Raw genomic sequence first — 15984 nt, 5'->3', positions numbered from 1 at the left:
TTTCTTGTCTGTATTCCAGAAGCAAGCTGTTGGACTTTCCCCTTATTAAATATACAGTTTAGGATTAAACTTCCAATGGTAATAGTTTAGGGGATTTTCTGGAGAAATAATGATAACTACCTTTGTAACATGGTGATAAATGCTGGAAGTGGTGACTGGCTCGTTTAGCCTCTAAACCCAGTACTGTCCTTTCCATATGGCTGAAAGTTTGCAGGGCATGCCTCACATCAGAGTGGGAGGGATGTAAAACAGAGATGGGCTAACAACTTACCAGGATCACACACAGGCAAGCCATGATAAAAGGCACATGCTTCAGGGCAGTGTCTGCACTGAAACACATTATTTCTTTAAAATACTGTTGGAGACAGGAAGTAAAATTTAATCTCTGAATATTCTGAATATCCAGCACTCCTTGTGGGCTTGTCTGTCTGTGTCAGTGTGGTTTGCCAGGGTGGAACCAGTTCTTCTCCCGGAGTTGTTTCAAGGGCCGATGTGGTTCTGTTTTATTTTATTTAAGAGCAAAAAGATGAAGACATCATAACTAAAGTGTAGAGATTTGACTCCTACTCACAAATGAAAAGCCTAGTGCCTGAATATCATATTGGGTTGTGAGTTGTATTTTGCTACCTAAAGAAAGCAAGGATTAACCAAAATCCAAGAATAAAAACCTCTCAAAACTATCTGAAGGCAAGTCGCTTTGGTTGTAAATGTGTCTTGCTTACATTACTGCATGTAAGCAAGCTTTATAAAGTGAAAAAGATTGCATTACAGCAGTGAAAAGGTGCATCATAGCAGAAGACATGGTGGCAGCTCTAAGGAACAAAAGGAAACTAGAATTTTCGGTCTGGATTAATGGCTGTTGGAATCCTGAGAATTTTTTTCATGCAGTAAGATAGGAGTGAATCAACCAACCACTACAGAAACAAACTAAATGCCACTACCCCTAGATCTGAAAAATAGAATTCTGGTGAGTGCTGTACCATGAGTTACCAGAGCCAAAAGATACTTCAGAACTGTTTTTATAGGAGCACTTGAGAACATCTTTGGACATAAAAGAGAATATTTCCTCAGGGAAAATGTGATTGTGGACACCGCTAATGTTTGCCAGAGGGCCGTGACTAATAACAATCTGTTTTCTGAGAGTCCAGTTGATGGTGTTCTTGATAGCAAAGAGCAAAGTTTGAGCTGTCACATTAGGCATATTTATTTTCCCTTCACTTCCCCTTCCCCAGCCACAACATAATAGTGAGTAATGTGGTGCTGGACACATGTTCTGCACAGTCATGTTTTAATGAACAAGCAGAAACTACAAAGTTAACTCTCTTCAATCCTAAATATTTCTTGTATCTAGAAGAGCAGTTTTGGGCTCTTTGGTAGCAATTTTGAAACTTCTTTGACGACTTTTATTTTTTTTCCCACCTGCACTTTAAGAACATTACAGCTGTTTGATTTGTTTTTTGGGCTTTTTTAACCCTTTATTTAAAATAGCACATTAGGAAATGACTGTATCTAGCTGAAAGCTGCTGTAGCTCTGCAACCATGGAACATTATGCAATGAGATAAGGAGGGAGGGCACGTATTTCACGATAAACCCAAGGCTTATACAAATCCAGGAGGGCAGGTAGGGAGCAGGGGGCCAGCTGTGGCCAGGCTGTGCCTGGGACACCAGGAGTGGTGTGCAGAAATGCTTCAGGCTCCTGGGACTGGAGAGAGGAGGTGAGGTCCTGCGGTGTGAGACCTCTTGGCAGAGTTGTCTTAACTCTGCCATATTGCCTGGGAAAGGCTGCCCGATAGCTTGGATAGACTTCGGGTTTTGCAGTGCACAGAATACCTCCCATTTCCTCTCATGGGATGCTTTTCTGGCATTCTAAATAATTTCTAGGTACATTCAGAGTTTATTAAGTCTGAGTTTTCATTCATGCTGTCTGCAGGGCTGATAATCCTCCCCCCCACAGTGTGACTTGGAGAGGATTCAGCAATTAGGCTTGGCAGGGCAGAGCTTTCTTGTACCTGTCCCTGTGTCCTGGCACCTGCCCAGCTCCTGCCTGGAGTCCCCCAGTCTCTGATGTGACAGGAGACTTATCCCCCATGCCCAGGGTCTGCATGGTGGCAGTGATGAGAGCTGCCCACGCAAACCTTGCAGGGAGAGGAAGAAATGCCCAGCTGGAAATCAGCTGATGGTCAGAGATGGTGTCAGCACCTCTGGGATATACCAGGGCAAGGGCAAGCAGGTGGACCTTAATTGCCTTCAGCTGTAATTTCAATTTGACCTGAAGTGCTCCTGGGCTTGTTAGGTGGAAACCCAGGGCTGTTTATTGGGAAGGGGCTCCTGAAGGTGGTCTGTTCCAGCTCTCCTGCCCTTTAACAAGGTTACCCAAATCCAGCTTCCTAAGACCATGTCCAGTTGGGATTTGAGTATCTCCAAAGATGGACACTCCAGAACCTCTGCAGAAAACCTGTTCCCATGTTCAGCCACCCTTGCTGAAAGAAAATTTTTCTCTTCTTTAAGTTAAATTTCCCATGTAGGTACTGCTAAATGTAAATCAAAGGAACGGCCCAAAGGATTCTTAGCAGCACAGCCTGGGGAACAGAGCAGATTTAAGAGTCCCTTACTTGCAGCTATCCATACTCCTGGCACCTGGTATGGGTGCCACCCTCTCTGAAACCCCTGGGATGTTGGCTTATCCTCAGGATGACTCTTCCCTTTGGATATGTTTCTGTTTGCCATCTGCCAGAAGAGCCCAGATCTGTGCCATGTCCTTGCAGAGCCACAGTACCCGGAGCAGCCCATGCCCAGCCTTGTGCTCCTGTGACACACCAGGCACCTTTCCTTGCTGTTGGTGCTGGGACACACCAGGGAGCCTTTCTTGCTTTTCTTGCTGTTGGGCTGCAGCCAGGCCCTGTCCCACCCTGCAGAGGCTGCACTGGCATCTGCAGGAGGGCACCTTCCAGATGAGTCACTTGCACTTCAGCTTTGTGCCTGCCTCCAAACACAACACCTTCCCAGTGAATCAAAAACTGCTTATGGATCAGTGGCAGCACACCCACTGAAGGGATCCTTTGGGGAAGAAAGCAGATCATTACTGGGATACTCCAGGGAAGAGACCAGTGGCAGTGGGAAGACAAAGACAGGGCAGCAAAGCAGTGGGGAGAAAGTGGGGTAAGAGCGGAGAGGCCCTTTGGCCATTCCTGCCATTGTAAATTGCTTACTGAAGCCACAAGAAGAATTAAACCTCCAACTAAACCATATTCCTATAGCTGATATCCTGTAGCAGGCCTTCACTGAGCTCTAGCCCATGTCTTGCCCCAGACTTTTTGTGCCACTAATGACAGCTCTCTGAAGAGAAGGTACTTGAAGTAAACACAAAAGCTGTGATCCAGAGATTGACATCAGTTAAAAAAAAATAAAGCAATCTCTCCTTTTAAATTAAGCAATGGCAAAGCCAAATACTTGACTTGTTGGGTTTTGCCCCTTCAAAGATTATTTGTTATACAGTTTAGGAAATGTCACGTCTAAGATATACTAAGGCAAAAAAGCAGGTGAAATTATGTAAATGAAAGGTGATGGATAGAACAGAGACAGGGTGAGCTATTGAGGCCAAGCTGCTGCACCTGCTTAGAAATTTAATCTAGTCTTGAAGCAGCCTGGCCTGGCAGAAGCTAAAAGGAAACAGGAATTAAGGCCATGGCCACATCCCATTTAAGCTTTCACACCTGTAGTACACTACCCTTCCCTGGGCCTGTTACACCCCTCTGGCTCCCTGGCTTAGCCAAGCACAGGAGTTCTGTGTTTTATAAACCCCTCTGACTTCCTAAACTGTCCTGCATCTCTTACAGAGCTGTGTTGATGCCAAATGATGACAGAAAATTAGCTTTGTCACTGCAATGGATGCAAGCAGTGTGGTGTCTGTAACCCACAAAAGGATGCCTTTGGGCTTACTCCTGAGCCCTGAAGTGGAAAAAACAAGCTACTCTTTCATCTTCCCAGTCCTTCTTGCAGCACTCATGGAATCTACTTAGCTATGAATTTACTTTTTGTTTCCCAGCTAGTCGCAGATATTCCCCCCCCCCAATTCCTCCTCCTTTAGCTTGTTTGTGATCCAGTCAGTGTTGCTGCTGGTACACGTTAAGCCTGGAGTGCAGGGTAGGCAAAACACAAGCCGGCAATCCTGCACTCTGTTCTCTGCCCGCGCAGGTTGGAGAGGACGAAATAAGAATTCCTTATGTGCAAGGAGTGCCACCTAACGGCCTGGTGAAGGATCCCAGAGCTCCACACAACGCTCCTGGGGTCTTGGCTTTTTTTTTTCCACACGCAGGAGTCTGTGAAATCACACACACATATGTCCACATAAAGTGAAATGCAAGTCTCTTTCATGGCCTGTCTGCCCACAAACCACACTTCAAGGGTAATTTTTATGCATACTCTTTACATTCATATTTTTAAAAATAGTTTATTAAATCCCAAGGCTTCAAGACAGCTGTAGTAATCCAGATGCAAGTAAGAACTTGGGTATTTCAGTTTGGAGTGTAAAACTGATGAATACTGGCTGTCTGTTAGGGAGCAGCTGCTGAAGACCAGGCAGCAACAAACATGCTCACAGGGGGATGTGGGATGTGTAACCTCACAAGGTCACCTGGTGCAACCTTTTAGTGGCCTTTCAATTTAAGGTGACAAGATTCAACAAAAGGCACAGACCTGGTGTTCTAGGATGACCAGACCCAGCAGTGCTGAGGCAAACTGCTGTGGTGGCAGTTTCTTAACATTCTCCAGCCAGAGTAGTCTGCATCGTCCCACCATCACCATGGATTGCTCCACCCACTCAGAAGAGATGTCCATCGTTTTTTTTCCTCAGAAACTTGTTGTTGATGCCTTCTTGCTGTTAACCCTTCAGTAAAGTGTATCTTGCTTTACTTGAAGAGATGCTGTGTGTATGGAAAATGCAGAACTGAGGGGCTCCAGAAGAACATATGAGGAAGAAAGCCCTCACAAGATATTTAGTGTCCTCCTGCTGCACCAAGGGAAGTTTGAAGTTTGAACAGCTACTTTGCACCTCAGGAATTATTACTCACTTCTTGTCCAGTTATGCCTAAGCCCTCTCTAGCCTTTCATTTTGTACTAGATTATTAGCTGGTGACCTTCATTCATTACATTGGCCCAGAGGCAGGTAGCACAGCCTGTTCCAAATAAGCAATATTTCTCTGGTTGTTCTCTTGGGAAATGTTCCTAGAAAGGGGGCTCAGGTAAGAGGTTCCTGGTTCCACACTCTGAGCAGCAGGCCCTGCCCTGCCTGAGGGCCTGTTTGCACCCAGATGTAAATAGCCTTGCCATCAGCTTATGCACAGGCATTAGGGTTGAAGCAGCTGTGAGAATACACTTCTCCCATGTGACCCAAATACGCCAGGTGAAAACAAATAGAGGTTGGACTAAAGGAGACATGAACGCACACTGCTGCTGTTAGAATATGTTCTAAACCAGACTATTTATATTGCATCTTCTTGCAAGATACTGATACATTTTAGGAGCCCTGAGAAAAATTCTTCCCACTGCTTCATCAGAACTCAATTGTTATGAAAACTTCCTAGATAACATTTCCATAAAGTAAAAAATACTTGGTAATATGTGACCTTCAGGATTTCTTCCTGATAACCAGTTTCAAGGCAACTGAAGAGCAGTCTCTTATGATAATAATGAAAGGGCCAAGTAACCCTGACTTAGGTAGTTTTAACCTCTGGAACTCCTCTCTGAATTATCCAGAGCAATCCTAGCAGGTCACCTCAAAATGAGATGGCTTTTAGTTTGCAGAACCTTCTATTGACAAGATGCACACACACACTTGACCCTCCTTCACAGCTGCCTTGCCTCAGAAATCGAGTCTATTAACTTGTTTCTCAAGTTTCCATTCAGGCAACTCACGCTGCATTTCAGCGAAGTGGATTTGTTCAAGGCTCACTGACAGCATGTGTTGTTCCAGGCAGTATGTAAACTCACTCAAGGACATAGACAACTGATAGAGAGGATGGAATTTCTCATCTTTGACCCAAATTGAGCAGCGTATTTAAAAAACATAGTGGTAGTCATTGTTATCCTTGTGGGCAGGACACTGTATTCAAGCACAACACTTTACAGAAACAGCATTTGTAGTAACATACCCAAAACAAAGGTGGCCATGACCCATTAGTAACAGCCTGCAATAAATAGTAACTGCAAAGCCTTCCTCTCTGGATAAAAGAGATCCTAGTCTTAGAATACTTCCTTGTAAAAACACATGACAGAGGTGCTATTTTTCCATAGCTAATCCAGAATTGCTCAATTGTTTGGACAATGATCTATTTTAGGACTTGTATATGAGGGACAGACTTGCCTACAGCTCCCCCCCTCAACAGGCTACACTACTCACTAAATTCTTCCTTCGTTTTCTGTTTGTCATTCAAATGAACAATTCAGAAGTAAAAGAAGACATTAGGAAAAATCCCCACATTTAACAATACCCACAATCCTTCTCCTTTACTCACATCTGTCACAGTAAGAAAGACAAATGAGGAAACTGCAGAGAGCAATTTAATGGAAATACCTCTCAAAAATGCTTCATGATGTGAGAGATGCTTTGTGGTGCAACTGTCACCCTTATCCTAAAAATATAATACAAATATTTCGTGGTAGTCCTGGCCTTGAAAATGTCACTGGAAACACTGATAGACAGCTGCAGCTTTAAGAAGGAAAGTATGGAAAATTAACATGGCAAAGCAAGTTTTACTATCAGTATTCCTAAAATTTTTTCACAGAAATGCAACAATAGTGAAACTGTTTTAAAAACAGGATGTAGAAAGCAGCAGCTGATGCAATCTGTACTCACCAGCATCCATTTTTCCAGGGAAATTTAAGAAGGAAAAGTGTTAATGCAGAAAGGCTCTAATAAACAAGACTGTTATATACAGGGGAACCCAGTGGTAAGTGACACAAAATGGCCAGGCTTAGTGGAAATTTAAACTTCAGTAACAATTTATTCAGAGTACACAAGAACAAAGTAATTTACATTAAACTTCTGTAGTGTCAATATTTTTTAAAATATGAAGCATTTAAAGTGAGTTAAGAGTGCAGCAGTAACACTGTAAATATGTACAACCATTTAAAATTACAGTAACAAGATATAAAACTATTTTGTTTAAAAACTATTTATATAAAACAATTTTTATGTTTAACCAAACATCCAATCAGTTTCACTGATTGTAAGGAATCACACTGTTTAATGCTTAACCCATGAAATACCTTAGTGCACCAAGAGAACATTTCAGGCAGCTCACATAGAAAACACATGTGGCTGGCACTCATAACTTCTCATGCCACAATGGCTTTAGTACTCAACTGACTGGCCTGCTAACCATGAACCTGGCTGGCTTCCAGAAGAAGCAAAATAAAGACTGGCAGGTAATGTCACTTTAATCCTTATTTGTCCTATATAGCATTTGAAGGAAGTTTAACTGGGAAATCATGAGAGCTCTTATGACATGTCCAGGAACAGTCTTTACCAGTATTCCTAGCAGCATTCTACACAATTTTTACTTACTACTGTGAGGATATGGAGGTCAGCTACATTTTTAATTCCATTTCAGAACAGGCACATGGAGTTTAACCACAGCTAAGCAAACCCTGAGCAAAAATTACCTTTCAAACAATGTTTCCAGCCCTGGTTTATCTTTTTAAGAAACTTTCTGCTGTTCTACGAAAGACAAGAATCAAGATGTTCATTTATTTCAGATTCCAAAACATCAGTCTCACAGACAGGACAACTGACTCTTCTCTCCTGCCTCACAGGATTGCTAGGACTTGCAGAGGACTGTGTAAATTCAGCTCTGGGTTTTGTAGTTGTAGTGACATCAGTACCCCCCTTTTTGTTGAAATACTTTTCAAAGGCAGTTTTGTCTTCCTGTTTTGGCCATCGCTGCAGTGTATTAGCACATTCTAAGCTTTTTTTCTCAGATGCACCCTGAGCTCTTGGGGTCTGCTCCAAACAAATTCGTTTTGGTGACCAGCTAGAAGATGGCATAGCCCTCTTGCCAACTGGTGAGTCTTGGCTTGATGTTCCTTCAGCAACACGAGCCATCCTAGCAGGCAACCCCCAGTCGTTCTCATCATCTTCTGTATCAGCAGCAGAGGGTTCTGGAAACTCAGGCTTTAAAGCTAAGCTGCTCTTCTCACTGGCACTACTGGTACGAAGCAGAAAGATGCTGCCATGGGGTGATTTTTCCAGTTTAATCTCCTTTTTAGGGATTGGTGTTGTCCTTACTGCTGAACGATGCAGTGAGCCGTGTGCTTCACTGTTTGCAGTGGAGCTGCTGGCGTTTGTGTTTTTCTCTGAAAGCACACCGTCTCCTCCTCCAAGCCGATACCCCGTCCCACTAAAAGGAGTCAGGTCCTTGCAATTACCATGCATTTCTGTCTTACCTGCAAAATCAGATTCAAAATAAGTTAATAATTTTTTCATTAAAAAATCATGGGCTTATTATTTGAGGTGCTTCACACAAAAGAAATCAGCTGCTTGAAAATAATGCATCAAACTAAACTTTTTGCAGACAATTCAGTTGAGGAGCAGCCTAGGAGTGCACAAACAAACAGGCCCTGTTCTTTGTCTATGTAACAGCAACATCTAAACCAAGCTTATGTAGTGTTTTGTCCATATTTGTTCACGAAAATGTCTGGACAAAAACCAGTTCAAAAAAGAAAAAAAAATTATAAAATACCTTTGTTAGTTGACTTGAAATGTGGAGGTTTTGCCGTCTGAGTTTTCTGCTTGGACTTCTCTGAGAATTTGTCTGGCTCCTTCACTTTAGTGAACGTGCCCCCACAGGTCTTTTGATGTTCATCCCACCAGAAGTCGTGTGCAGAGGGTGCTCTGTTCATGGAGCGCTTCACGTACCCAAAGTAAGGTGCTCTGTTCTGGCAGGGGCCATCGCATCGCCACCAGTGCTGGCGGTACAAATTAATCTCATCATAGAAATTGTGATAGATCTACGTTAAAAAACAAACAAACAAACCCACAAAAACCAGTCATTCAGGAAGTTACAAATTTTGCATCACTAGCTCTATAATATTTTTTTAATAATCTATTTCCATTCAATTCCTTCCACTACTGCTGTTATTTTTATATTAGCAGTTAGAAGAGCTGGACCTGAGTAAAATTTGATCAACACTTAGCTACCATTAAAACAAAGCTTTACAAAAAAGATAGAATGTGGATGAATATGTCCTGGTTATCTTGTTGGAACTGCAATAAAATCACTTTGGAAATCTATCTACAATTTCACCTAGAAGATGAACAGTTTAGAATGCATTGCAAACAATACCAGTGTTGTATTCTCCTTTCAGCTATTACCTTAATTCATCTTATTAGACACCTTATTTTTAAATATTAACATAAATATCATTACTCTCTATTGACATAAATCTTGACTGCTCTTCATATGGAGCACTTCTGTCCCTGCTACTATTTCAGCTCTTTCTAGTTTACCACAAAAGAAAAATTCTTACAGAGAGCACATCTGAAAATTACATGACTAACAGCTCACCACATCTTCCTCAACCTGTTCCCATCATTATCCCCAACAAATAACTATGGAAGTGGCACACACTTGGATGCAAATTTGTATTGGTACCAACTGTGGAGTGTCTAATAAGAACATTACTTATTCTGCACCAGTCAACTGAAACAGCAAACCAGGAAGAAAGCTCTATTAAATCAGGTGGAGAGGATTATTCTTACTGTGACATTGGCTCCAGTCAAGAGATTAATGCGACGCATGTGCTTGCAGAACTCTGGTCCGTGAGACTCACGATCCTTGTAGTTATGAGTAACAAAGAGCAGGGCATGGATCATTTCGTGCAACAGCGTCTGCAATGATGCAACCATTAGACAGTCACAGAAAAGCATTGCATTTTCAGTTTCATGGTTAAGCTGCAATTATTTTACTCTTCTACATTGATTGTGGTTCCTGATCTTATCTTTGATTATTCACATACTCGGTCTGGGTCATAAAAACATGTTTGATCTATCAAACCAAATTACCCCTATTCCCACATACTAAAACATGCTGCATAATATCACTCCAATAAGCAGCATTCCAAAAAGAAGAAATAATCTTCAAACTTAAGTCACATCTTTAAAGACATCATCCCCTATACACCCCCAAAAAAGAGCCACTTTTGAGCAAGATGAAACTCTACAGCATTTCTGTTCTTAGGCAAAAGTGAATGTTCAGCCAGCTCAAAGCAGTAGCTCTGGCAGAGGCCCAAGGAGCAACAAAATGTCATGTTAAGTCATATCCTATATCCTTAATTTCTGCTGCTGGCCCTTTAGAAACTACAGTCCACGTTTGCTTTGAATATTAAAGAATAATTTAGGAGTTCAAAAACTTGGGATTTTTTTCTCTATATAAAGTCAATAAAATAAATGAGTGACTTAGACTTCTACGTGGAGTTGCCCACTTAGAAACATAAAACTAAAGATTACCATGGCACTGCAACAAAAGCCACACGAACCTAACAGTAAAGCCACCACTATTTCATGACCTATAAGTTACTGCATAAAAGAATCCCACTATGAAATCGAAAATGTTTGTATGAAGTGGGGGGGTGGGCACAGTACACTTCATGTGCAGGTTCATGAGCCATGCTGAAATACCTCCACAAGGTCCTTCCTTGGCCGTAACTTTAGAAGCGGCTCACTGAGACGAATGGAGCACAACCCACTTCTTTCGTGGTATGAACAGATACCAGCAGAGCTGAAAGGAAAAGAAGAAAGAAAATATAACAATCTATTTGTTTCTGTAGCACATGAAGAAAAATGAGTATTTGAGTTAAAATGCCATCCCCTACAAACACATGCTAGGTCACTCAGAACATGGAATAAAATCCCTTTGAGTAGTTACTTGAAAAACTCAGCATCGTTTAGCAAAGAAAAAAACCCACATGTTCCTTAGAGGAGAAAAACCTGTTTTGAAGGCAGAAGAATGTTTCCTTTAGAACTTGTGATAGACTAAAATACAATGCACAGAGGCTGGAGAGTCACAGCAGCAAACGCTGACTAAATTGCTGGTTGTTTCAATTTCACTCCCCACCCTTCATCAACTTTTGGCCCATACCAAATCTACATATACCTCCACTTCTGTGCACTAATCCAGGAAACACCACTTTTTTGGTCTGTGTTAGTCCTACTGAGTTAGTCCTCTATCAGTGCAGTATCCAACTATTTCCAAATGCCTAAAGAATACCACAGCCAGCAGAGGATAAGAGGCGGCCTCCAGCTGCCAGCAACTGCATCTGCTGCAGAACTGCAGACTGCACTTCAAAGATTCCTGGGTTTAACCTCAGATTTCTTCTATATTCCTAGCCCATTCCACACGTTTCAAATATACTATTATTGCTTCATATTTGCGTATCTGCCGTGCAGTAACACTATCATAAAGACTGAGAACCAGAGCAGCAACACGAGTACGTGAGGTTTCCACACACACTATCTAAGACCAAGTAATTTCTTCCATTTTAACATCCCTCCGGCTTGCCTGCACCCTGGGGAAAGCCACTGATGGCTGCTAGGGACGACAGATGCAAGGCAAGGGAGACAACGACAGGGACCAGCTCATGTCCCGCCGTACGGGCTCTGCCAGAGAAGCGGAACATCCAAGTGCCCGGGAAGAGAAGCCATGGCGCCAGCACGGCGCTAGCGGGGCACAGCGAGGAGCAGCACAGCGACAAGTGACAGCTCCTCCCCGACACCGACAGCCACACGCCGCGGCTCCATGGGTGCCGGCCCTTCCCGCCGCCCCGACACCGCTCCCGCCGCCGGGGCGGGCGGAGGCACGGCGGGCAGCTCCCGAAACACGAGGATCGGCCTGCCCGCCCGGCCGTGCGACCGCCCCCGGGACAGGGCAGCGCCGGGAGCTCGGCCCCACAGCCGCCGGGGCCGCACCTGGTCATGCGGGGGCTCCAGGACACCGTGACAGCCTCCAGCTTGCCCCAGAAGAGCGTCTGGTTGAAGTGGACGAACAGGCCATGAACGTCGGGGCTGGGGTCCAGCAGCTCCCACGCCTCGTCCACCACCGACAGCGGGCGGAGGGACGAGCGGTACGGAGACACATCAGGGCGCTTTGCTGCTGCCGCCGTCGCTGCCGCCGCCTTGTCCTGCTCTTCCCATTCCCTCTGCAGCCTGAGCGCCAACAAGAAATCCTCGTCCTCCATGCCGAGCGCGGCCGCCCTCGGCCGGCACCGTCGCAACCGGAAACCGCAGCACCGTAGCGCACGCGCAGCACCGACCCGCGGGCTGCTGCCGCCGCGTTCTTCCGAGTGCGCGCGCCGCCGGCGTCCCCTCCGCCCTTTCCTTCCCTGCCCTTCCCATCCCTTCCTTTCCTTCCCGTCCTTCCCTCCGCCCCCGCCCCGCCCGGCGCGGCCCCATCGCGTCACCGCGGGCAGCCGCTCCTACCGCCGAGCTGCGGGACGCAGGCGCGGCGCGGTGTCGTGTCCCCGGTAGCGGCGGGGTGGGTACAGGGCGGTGGCGGCTGCGGCGCGGCCATGGCGCTGTCGCTGGGCGAGGGCGGCGGCGGGAGCCGGCTGCGGCGGCAGCTGGAGTCGGGCGGCTTCGCGGCGGGGGAGTACGTGAAGCAGCTGTCGCAGCAGTCGGACGGGGACCGGGACTTGCAGGAGCACCGGCAGCGCATCCAGGCGCTGAGCGAGGAGACGGCGCAGAGCCTGAAGCGCAACGTCTACCAAAACTACCGGCAGTTCATCGAGACGGCGCGGGAGATCAGCTACCTAGAGAGCGAGATGTACCAGCTCAGCCACATCCTCACCGAGCAGAAGGGCATCATGGAGGCCGTCACCCAGGCCCTGCTCCTCCAGGCCGACCGCGACGACCCCGCGCTGGGCGCCCGCCGCGCTGCCGCCGCAGACCCCTTTCTGCCGCTGTCGGCCAAGGATGCGGCGGCCAACGAGGAGGGGCGGCAGCGCACCCTCACCACCCTCCTGGAGAAGGTGGAGGGCTGCCGCGACCTCCTGCCCGAGAGCCCTGGCAAGTACCTGGTCTACAACGGCGACCTGGTGGAGTACGACGCCGACCACATGGCGCAGATCCAGCGGGTGCACGCCTTCCTCATGAACGACTGCCTGCTCGTGGCCACCGCCCTGCCCAACCGCCGCGGCGCCTACCGCTACGACGCCCTGTACCCCCTCGACGGGCTGGCCGTGGTCAACGTCAAGGACAACCCGCCTATGAAGGACATGTTCAAGCTGCTCATGTTCCCCGAGAGCCGCATCTTCCAGGCTGAGAACGCCAAGATCAAGAAGGAGTGGCTGGAGGTGCTGGAGGAGACCAAGCGCAACCGTGCCCTCAGCGAGAAGCGGCGCCTGGAGCAGGAGGCGCTGCCCCGGCCCGCCCCGACGCCCCCCGAATCCACCAACCCCTTCGACGAGGATGAGGACGAGGAGGAGGAGGATGAGCCTTCCGCTGAGGAGGAGGTCGTTGACCTCTCGCTGGAGTGGATCCAGGAGCTGCCCGAGGACTTAGACGTCTGCATTGCTCAGCGGGACTTCGAGGGGGCGGTGGACCTCTTGGATAAACTGAACGAGTACCTGGCGGACAAGCCCGTGAGCCAGCCCGTGAAGGAGCTGCGGGCCAAGGTGGACGAGCGCGTCCGGCAGCTGACGGACGTGCTGGTGTTCGAGCTGTCCCCGGACCGCTCGCTGCGGGGCGGGCCGCGGGCCACCCGCCGAGCCGTGTCCCAGCTCATCCGCCTGGGCCAGTCCACCAAGGCCTGCGAGCTGTTCCTGAAGAACCGCGCGGCCGCCGTGCAGACGGCCATCCGGCAGCTGCGCATCGAGGGCGCCACGCTGCTCTACATCCACAAGCTGTGCCATGTCTTCTTCACCAGCCTCCTGGAGACGGCCAGGGAGTTCGAGACGGACTTCGCCGGCAACAACGGCTGCTACTCGGCCTTCGTTGTCTGGGCGCGTTCGTCCATGAGGATGTTTGTAGATGCCTTCAGTAAGCAAGTATTTGATAGCAAAGAGAGTTTGTCAACTGCGGCAGAGTGTGTCAAGGTAAGAGAGTCCAAGCGGGGGGTAGTGGGGCACAGCAGCTGAAACAAAGGCTTCAAAGCTTTAAAGTCTCTTTTCTAACTCTAGTTTAGTTGTTGACTCTTGTGTGGGTCTCCAGAGAGGTTTTCTGCATTGAAGGATTAGTATTAATTTGAGATTTGTTTGGGGTTTTTTTCGGTTTAACAGAGGAAAGCCTTAAGGTTATAATACATGTCAAGGAAAACCCTGCCTTTATCAGGAATGCAAAATGTGTTGATTCTTAATTTGCCTTTAGCTAGTAGGAGGTTCTAAAATTTACATAAGCTACACCTGAATTATAAGTACTTCAGAACTTTCTCTTTGTTTTCCAAGGCTGTCCTTAGCTACATTTTCATTCTTTTTTTGCAAGACTAACTTTCTCAGGTTATGCTTTCTTTCAGCTGCTAATTGGAAGGGGGGGAAGCTTACATGTGTGGGTTATATAGTGTAATTGTCCAGAGTAGTTTTGACAGCCATCTTTCAGTTACTAATGTCTCATTAATGAGATTCTTAAAGCACGAGAAATAAGTATGAGTAATCCTTCTCAGTTTTCTGAGATACATTTGATAAATGTGTAAAATGTGAAGGGAGCCTGCACAGTAATAACAACACAGTAATAATATAACATTGCTTTTCTTTGTTATCCCAGGTGGCTAAGGAGCACTGCAAGCAGCTGAGTGAGATTGGACTGGATCTCACCTTCATCATTCACGCCCTCCTGGTGAAGGATATCAAAGGTGCTTTGCAGAGTTACAAGGATATCATCATTGAGGCCACCAAGCACCGCAACTCTGAGGAGATGTGGAGAAAGATGAACCTGATGACTCCGGAGGCTCTCGGGAAGCTCAGGGAGGAGATGAGGAGCTGTGGGGTGGGCAATTTTGACCAATACACAGGTGATGACTGCTGGGTCAACCTCAGTTACACTGTAGTAGCTTTCACTAAGCAGACTATGGCCTTCTTAGAGGAAGCATTAAAGCTTTACTTTCCAGAGCTGCATATGGTTCTCCTGGAGAGCCTGGTGGAAATCATCCTGGTGGCTGTCCAGCATGTTGACTACAGTTTACGGTGTGAACAGGACCCTGAGAAAAAAGCATTCATTAGGCAGAACGCCTCTTTCCTGTATGAAACTGTCCTTCCTGTTGTGGAAAAAAGGTTTGAGGAAGGAGTTGGAAAACCAGCCAAGCAGCTACAGGATCTGAGAAATGCCTCAAGATTGATGCGTGTGAATCCGGAAAGTACCACCTCTGTGGTGTGAAGTGAACCTAACTGTTCCTGGGAACAAGGTGGCAGCACTTACTGAACATGTTGTACATTGAGCAGATGAGCTAAACAGAGGTTCTTTGAGTCCTTGAAAGATGCAGAACTCTTGTCTGCTGCATTCCAGAAGCTGAAGACTTTGAATCAATCCCTGCAAGCATGGAATGCTTTACTTGGTGGATGGGGTGTAGGGAAGTGAGAAGGTGGAGGTCACGTGTCCTTGGACAGCATATCCTGTACAAAGGGCTTGTATAGTATTTGTGACTTGGGAAATAACTGTAGTACACAAATTTTGGCCAATTGTTTGTGGAAATCTTACATGTACAGCAGATGGCAGGAAAAGATCAATTCTCATCATGTCACTGTAGCAGTTCTTTTTTAAGGCAGTGTTCTGGTAGGAGGGGAAGTGCTGAAACATTCCCAGGGTGTGGTATGCAGGAATGCACATCCACCATCCAGATGTGACTCAGCACTGCAGATGAATGACATGGATTTGCACAATGTGATTTCTGTGGTAGCAATGCAGACTTTTCTTTAACGTTGAGATTATCTTCATTCATTTCAGAGGCAGATTGAAATAAAAATGTTTTTAGTATAGGTTCTAGTGTTTGGGTGAAGGGGCT

The 15984-nt window shown here is 46.4% G+C and overlaps 2 protein-coding genes across 2 annotated transcripts; one reads left to right on the top strand and one right to left on the bottom strand.

Annotated features, from left to right (window-relative positions):
- Positions 1 to 6978: 6978 nt before the first annotated feature.
- Positions 6979 to 12354, bottom strand: SPRTN (SprT-like N-terminal domain). The gene is made up of 5 exons (XM_030945754.1): positions 11964 to 12354; positions 10677 to 10776; positions 9759 to 9887; positions 8740 to 9007; positions 6979 to 8443 (listed from the first exon to the last, which is right to left on the bottom strand). The coding sequence occupies exons 1-5, from the start codon at positions 12230 to 12232 to the stop codon at positions 7719 to 7721; spliced, it is 1491 nt and encodes a 496-aa protein (XP_030801614.1). The 5' UTR covers positions 12233 to 12354; the 3' UTR covers positions 6979 to 7718.
- Positions 12355 to 12434: 80 nt separating this feature from the next.
- Positions 12435 to 15705, top strand: EXOC8 (exocyst complex component 8). The gene is made up of 2 exons (XM_030945753.1): positions 12435 to 14086; positions 14751 to 15705. The coding sequence occupies exons 1-2, from the start codon at positions 12563 to 12565 to the stop codon at positions 15357 to 15359; spliced, it is 2133 nt and encodes a 710-aa protein (XP_030801613.1). The 5' UTR covers positions 12435 to 12562; the 3' UTR covers positions 15360 to 15705.
- Positions 15706 to 15984: the final 279 nt, after the last annotated feature.

Source organism: Camarhynchus parvulus, chromosome 3 (genome assembly GCF_901933205.1).
Source record: "Camarhynchus parvulus chromosome 3, STF_HiC, whole genome shotgun sequence".
Taxonomy (NCBI): Eukaryota; Metazoa; Chordata; class Aves; order Passeriformes; family Thraupidae; genus Camarhynchus; species Camarhynchus parvulus.
The sequence above is the reverse complement of the archived record's forward strand: the minus strand, read 5'-3'. Positions and strand labels throughout refer to the sequence as shown.

Excerpts from the sequence above, each read along its gene's own strand:
- SPRTN (XM_030945754.1), bottom strand. The coding sequence starts at position 12,232 with ATGGAGGACGAGGATTTCTTGTTGGCGCTCAGGCTGCAGAGGGAATGG. Across the intron at positions 9,888-10,676 it reads CAAGGAAGGACCTTGTGGAG|ACGCTGTTGCACGAAATGAT; the intron begins GTATTTCAGCAT and ends GCATCATTGCAG. Across the intron at positions 8,444-8,739 it reads TTTCAAGTCAACTAACAAAG|GTAAGACAGAAATGCATGGT; the intron begins GTATTTTATAAT and ends CTGATTTTGCAG.
- EXOC8 (XM_030945753.1), top strand. The coding sequence starts at position 12,563 with ATGGCGCTGTCGCTGGGCGAGGGCGGCGGCGGGAGCCGGCTGCGGCGG. Across the intron at positions 14,087-14,750 it reads CTGCGGCAGAGTGTGTCAAG|GTGGCTAAGGAGCACTGCAA; the intron begins GTAAGAGAGTCC and ends TTGTTATCCCAG.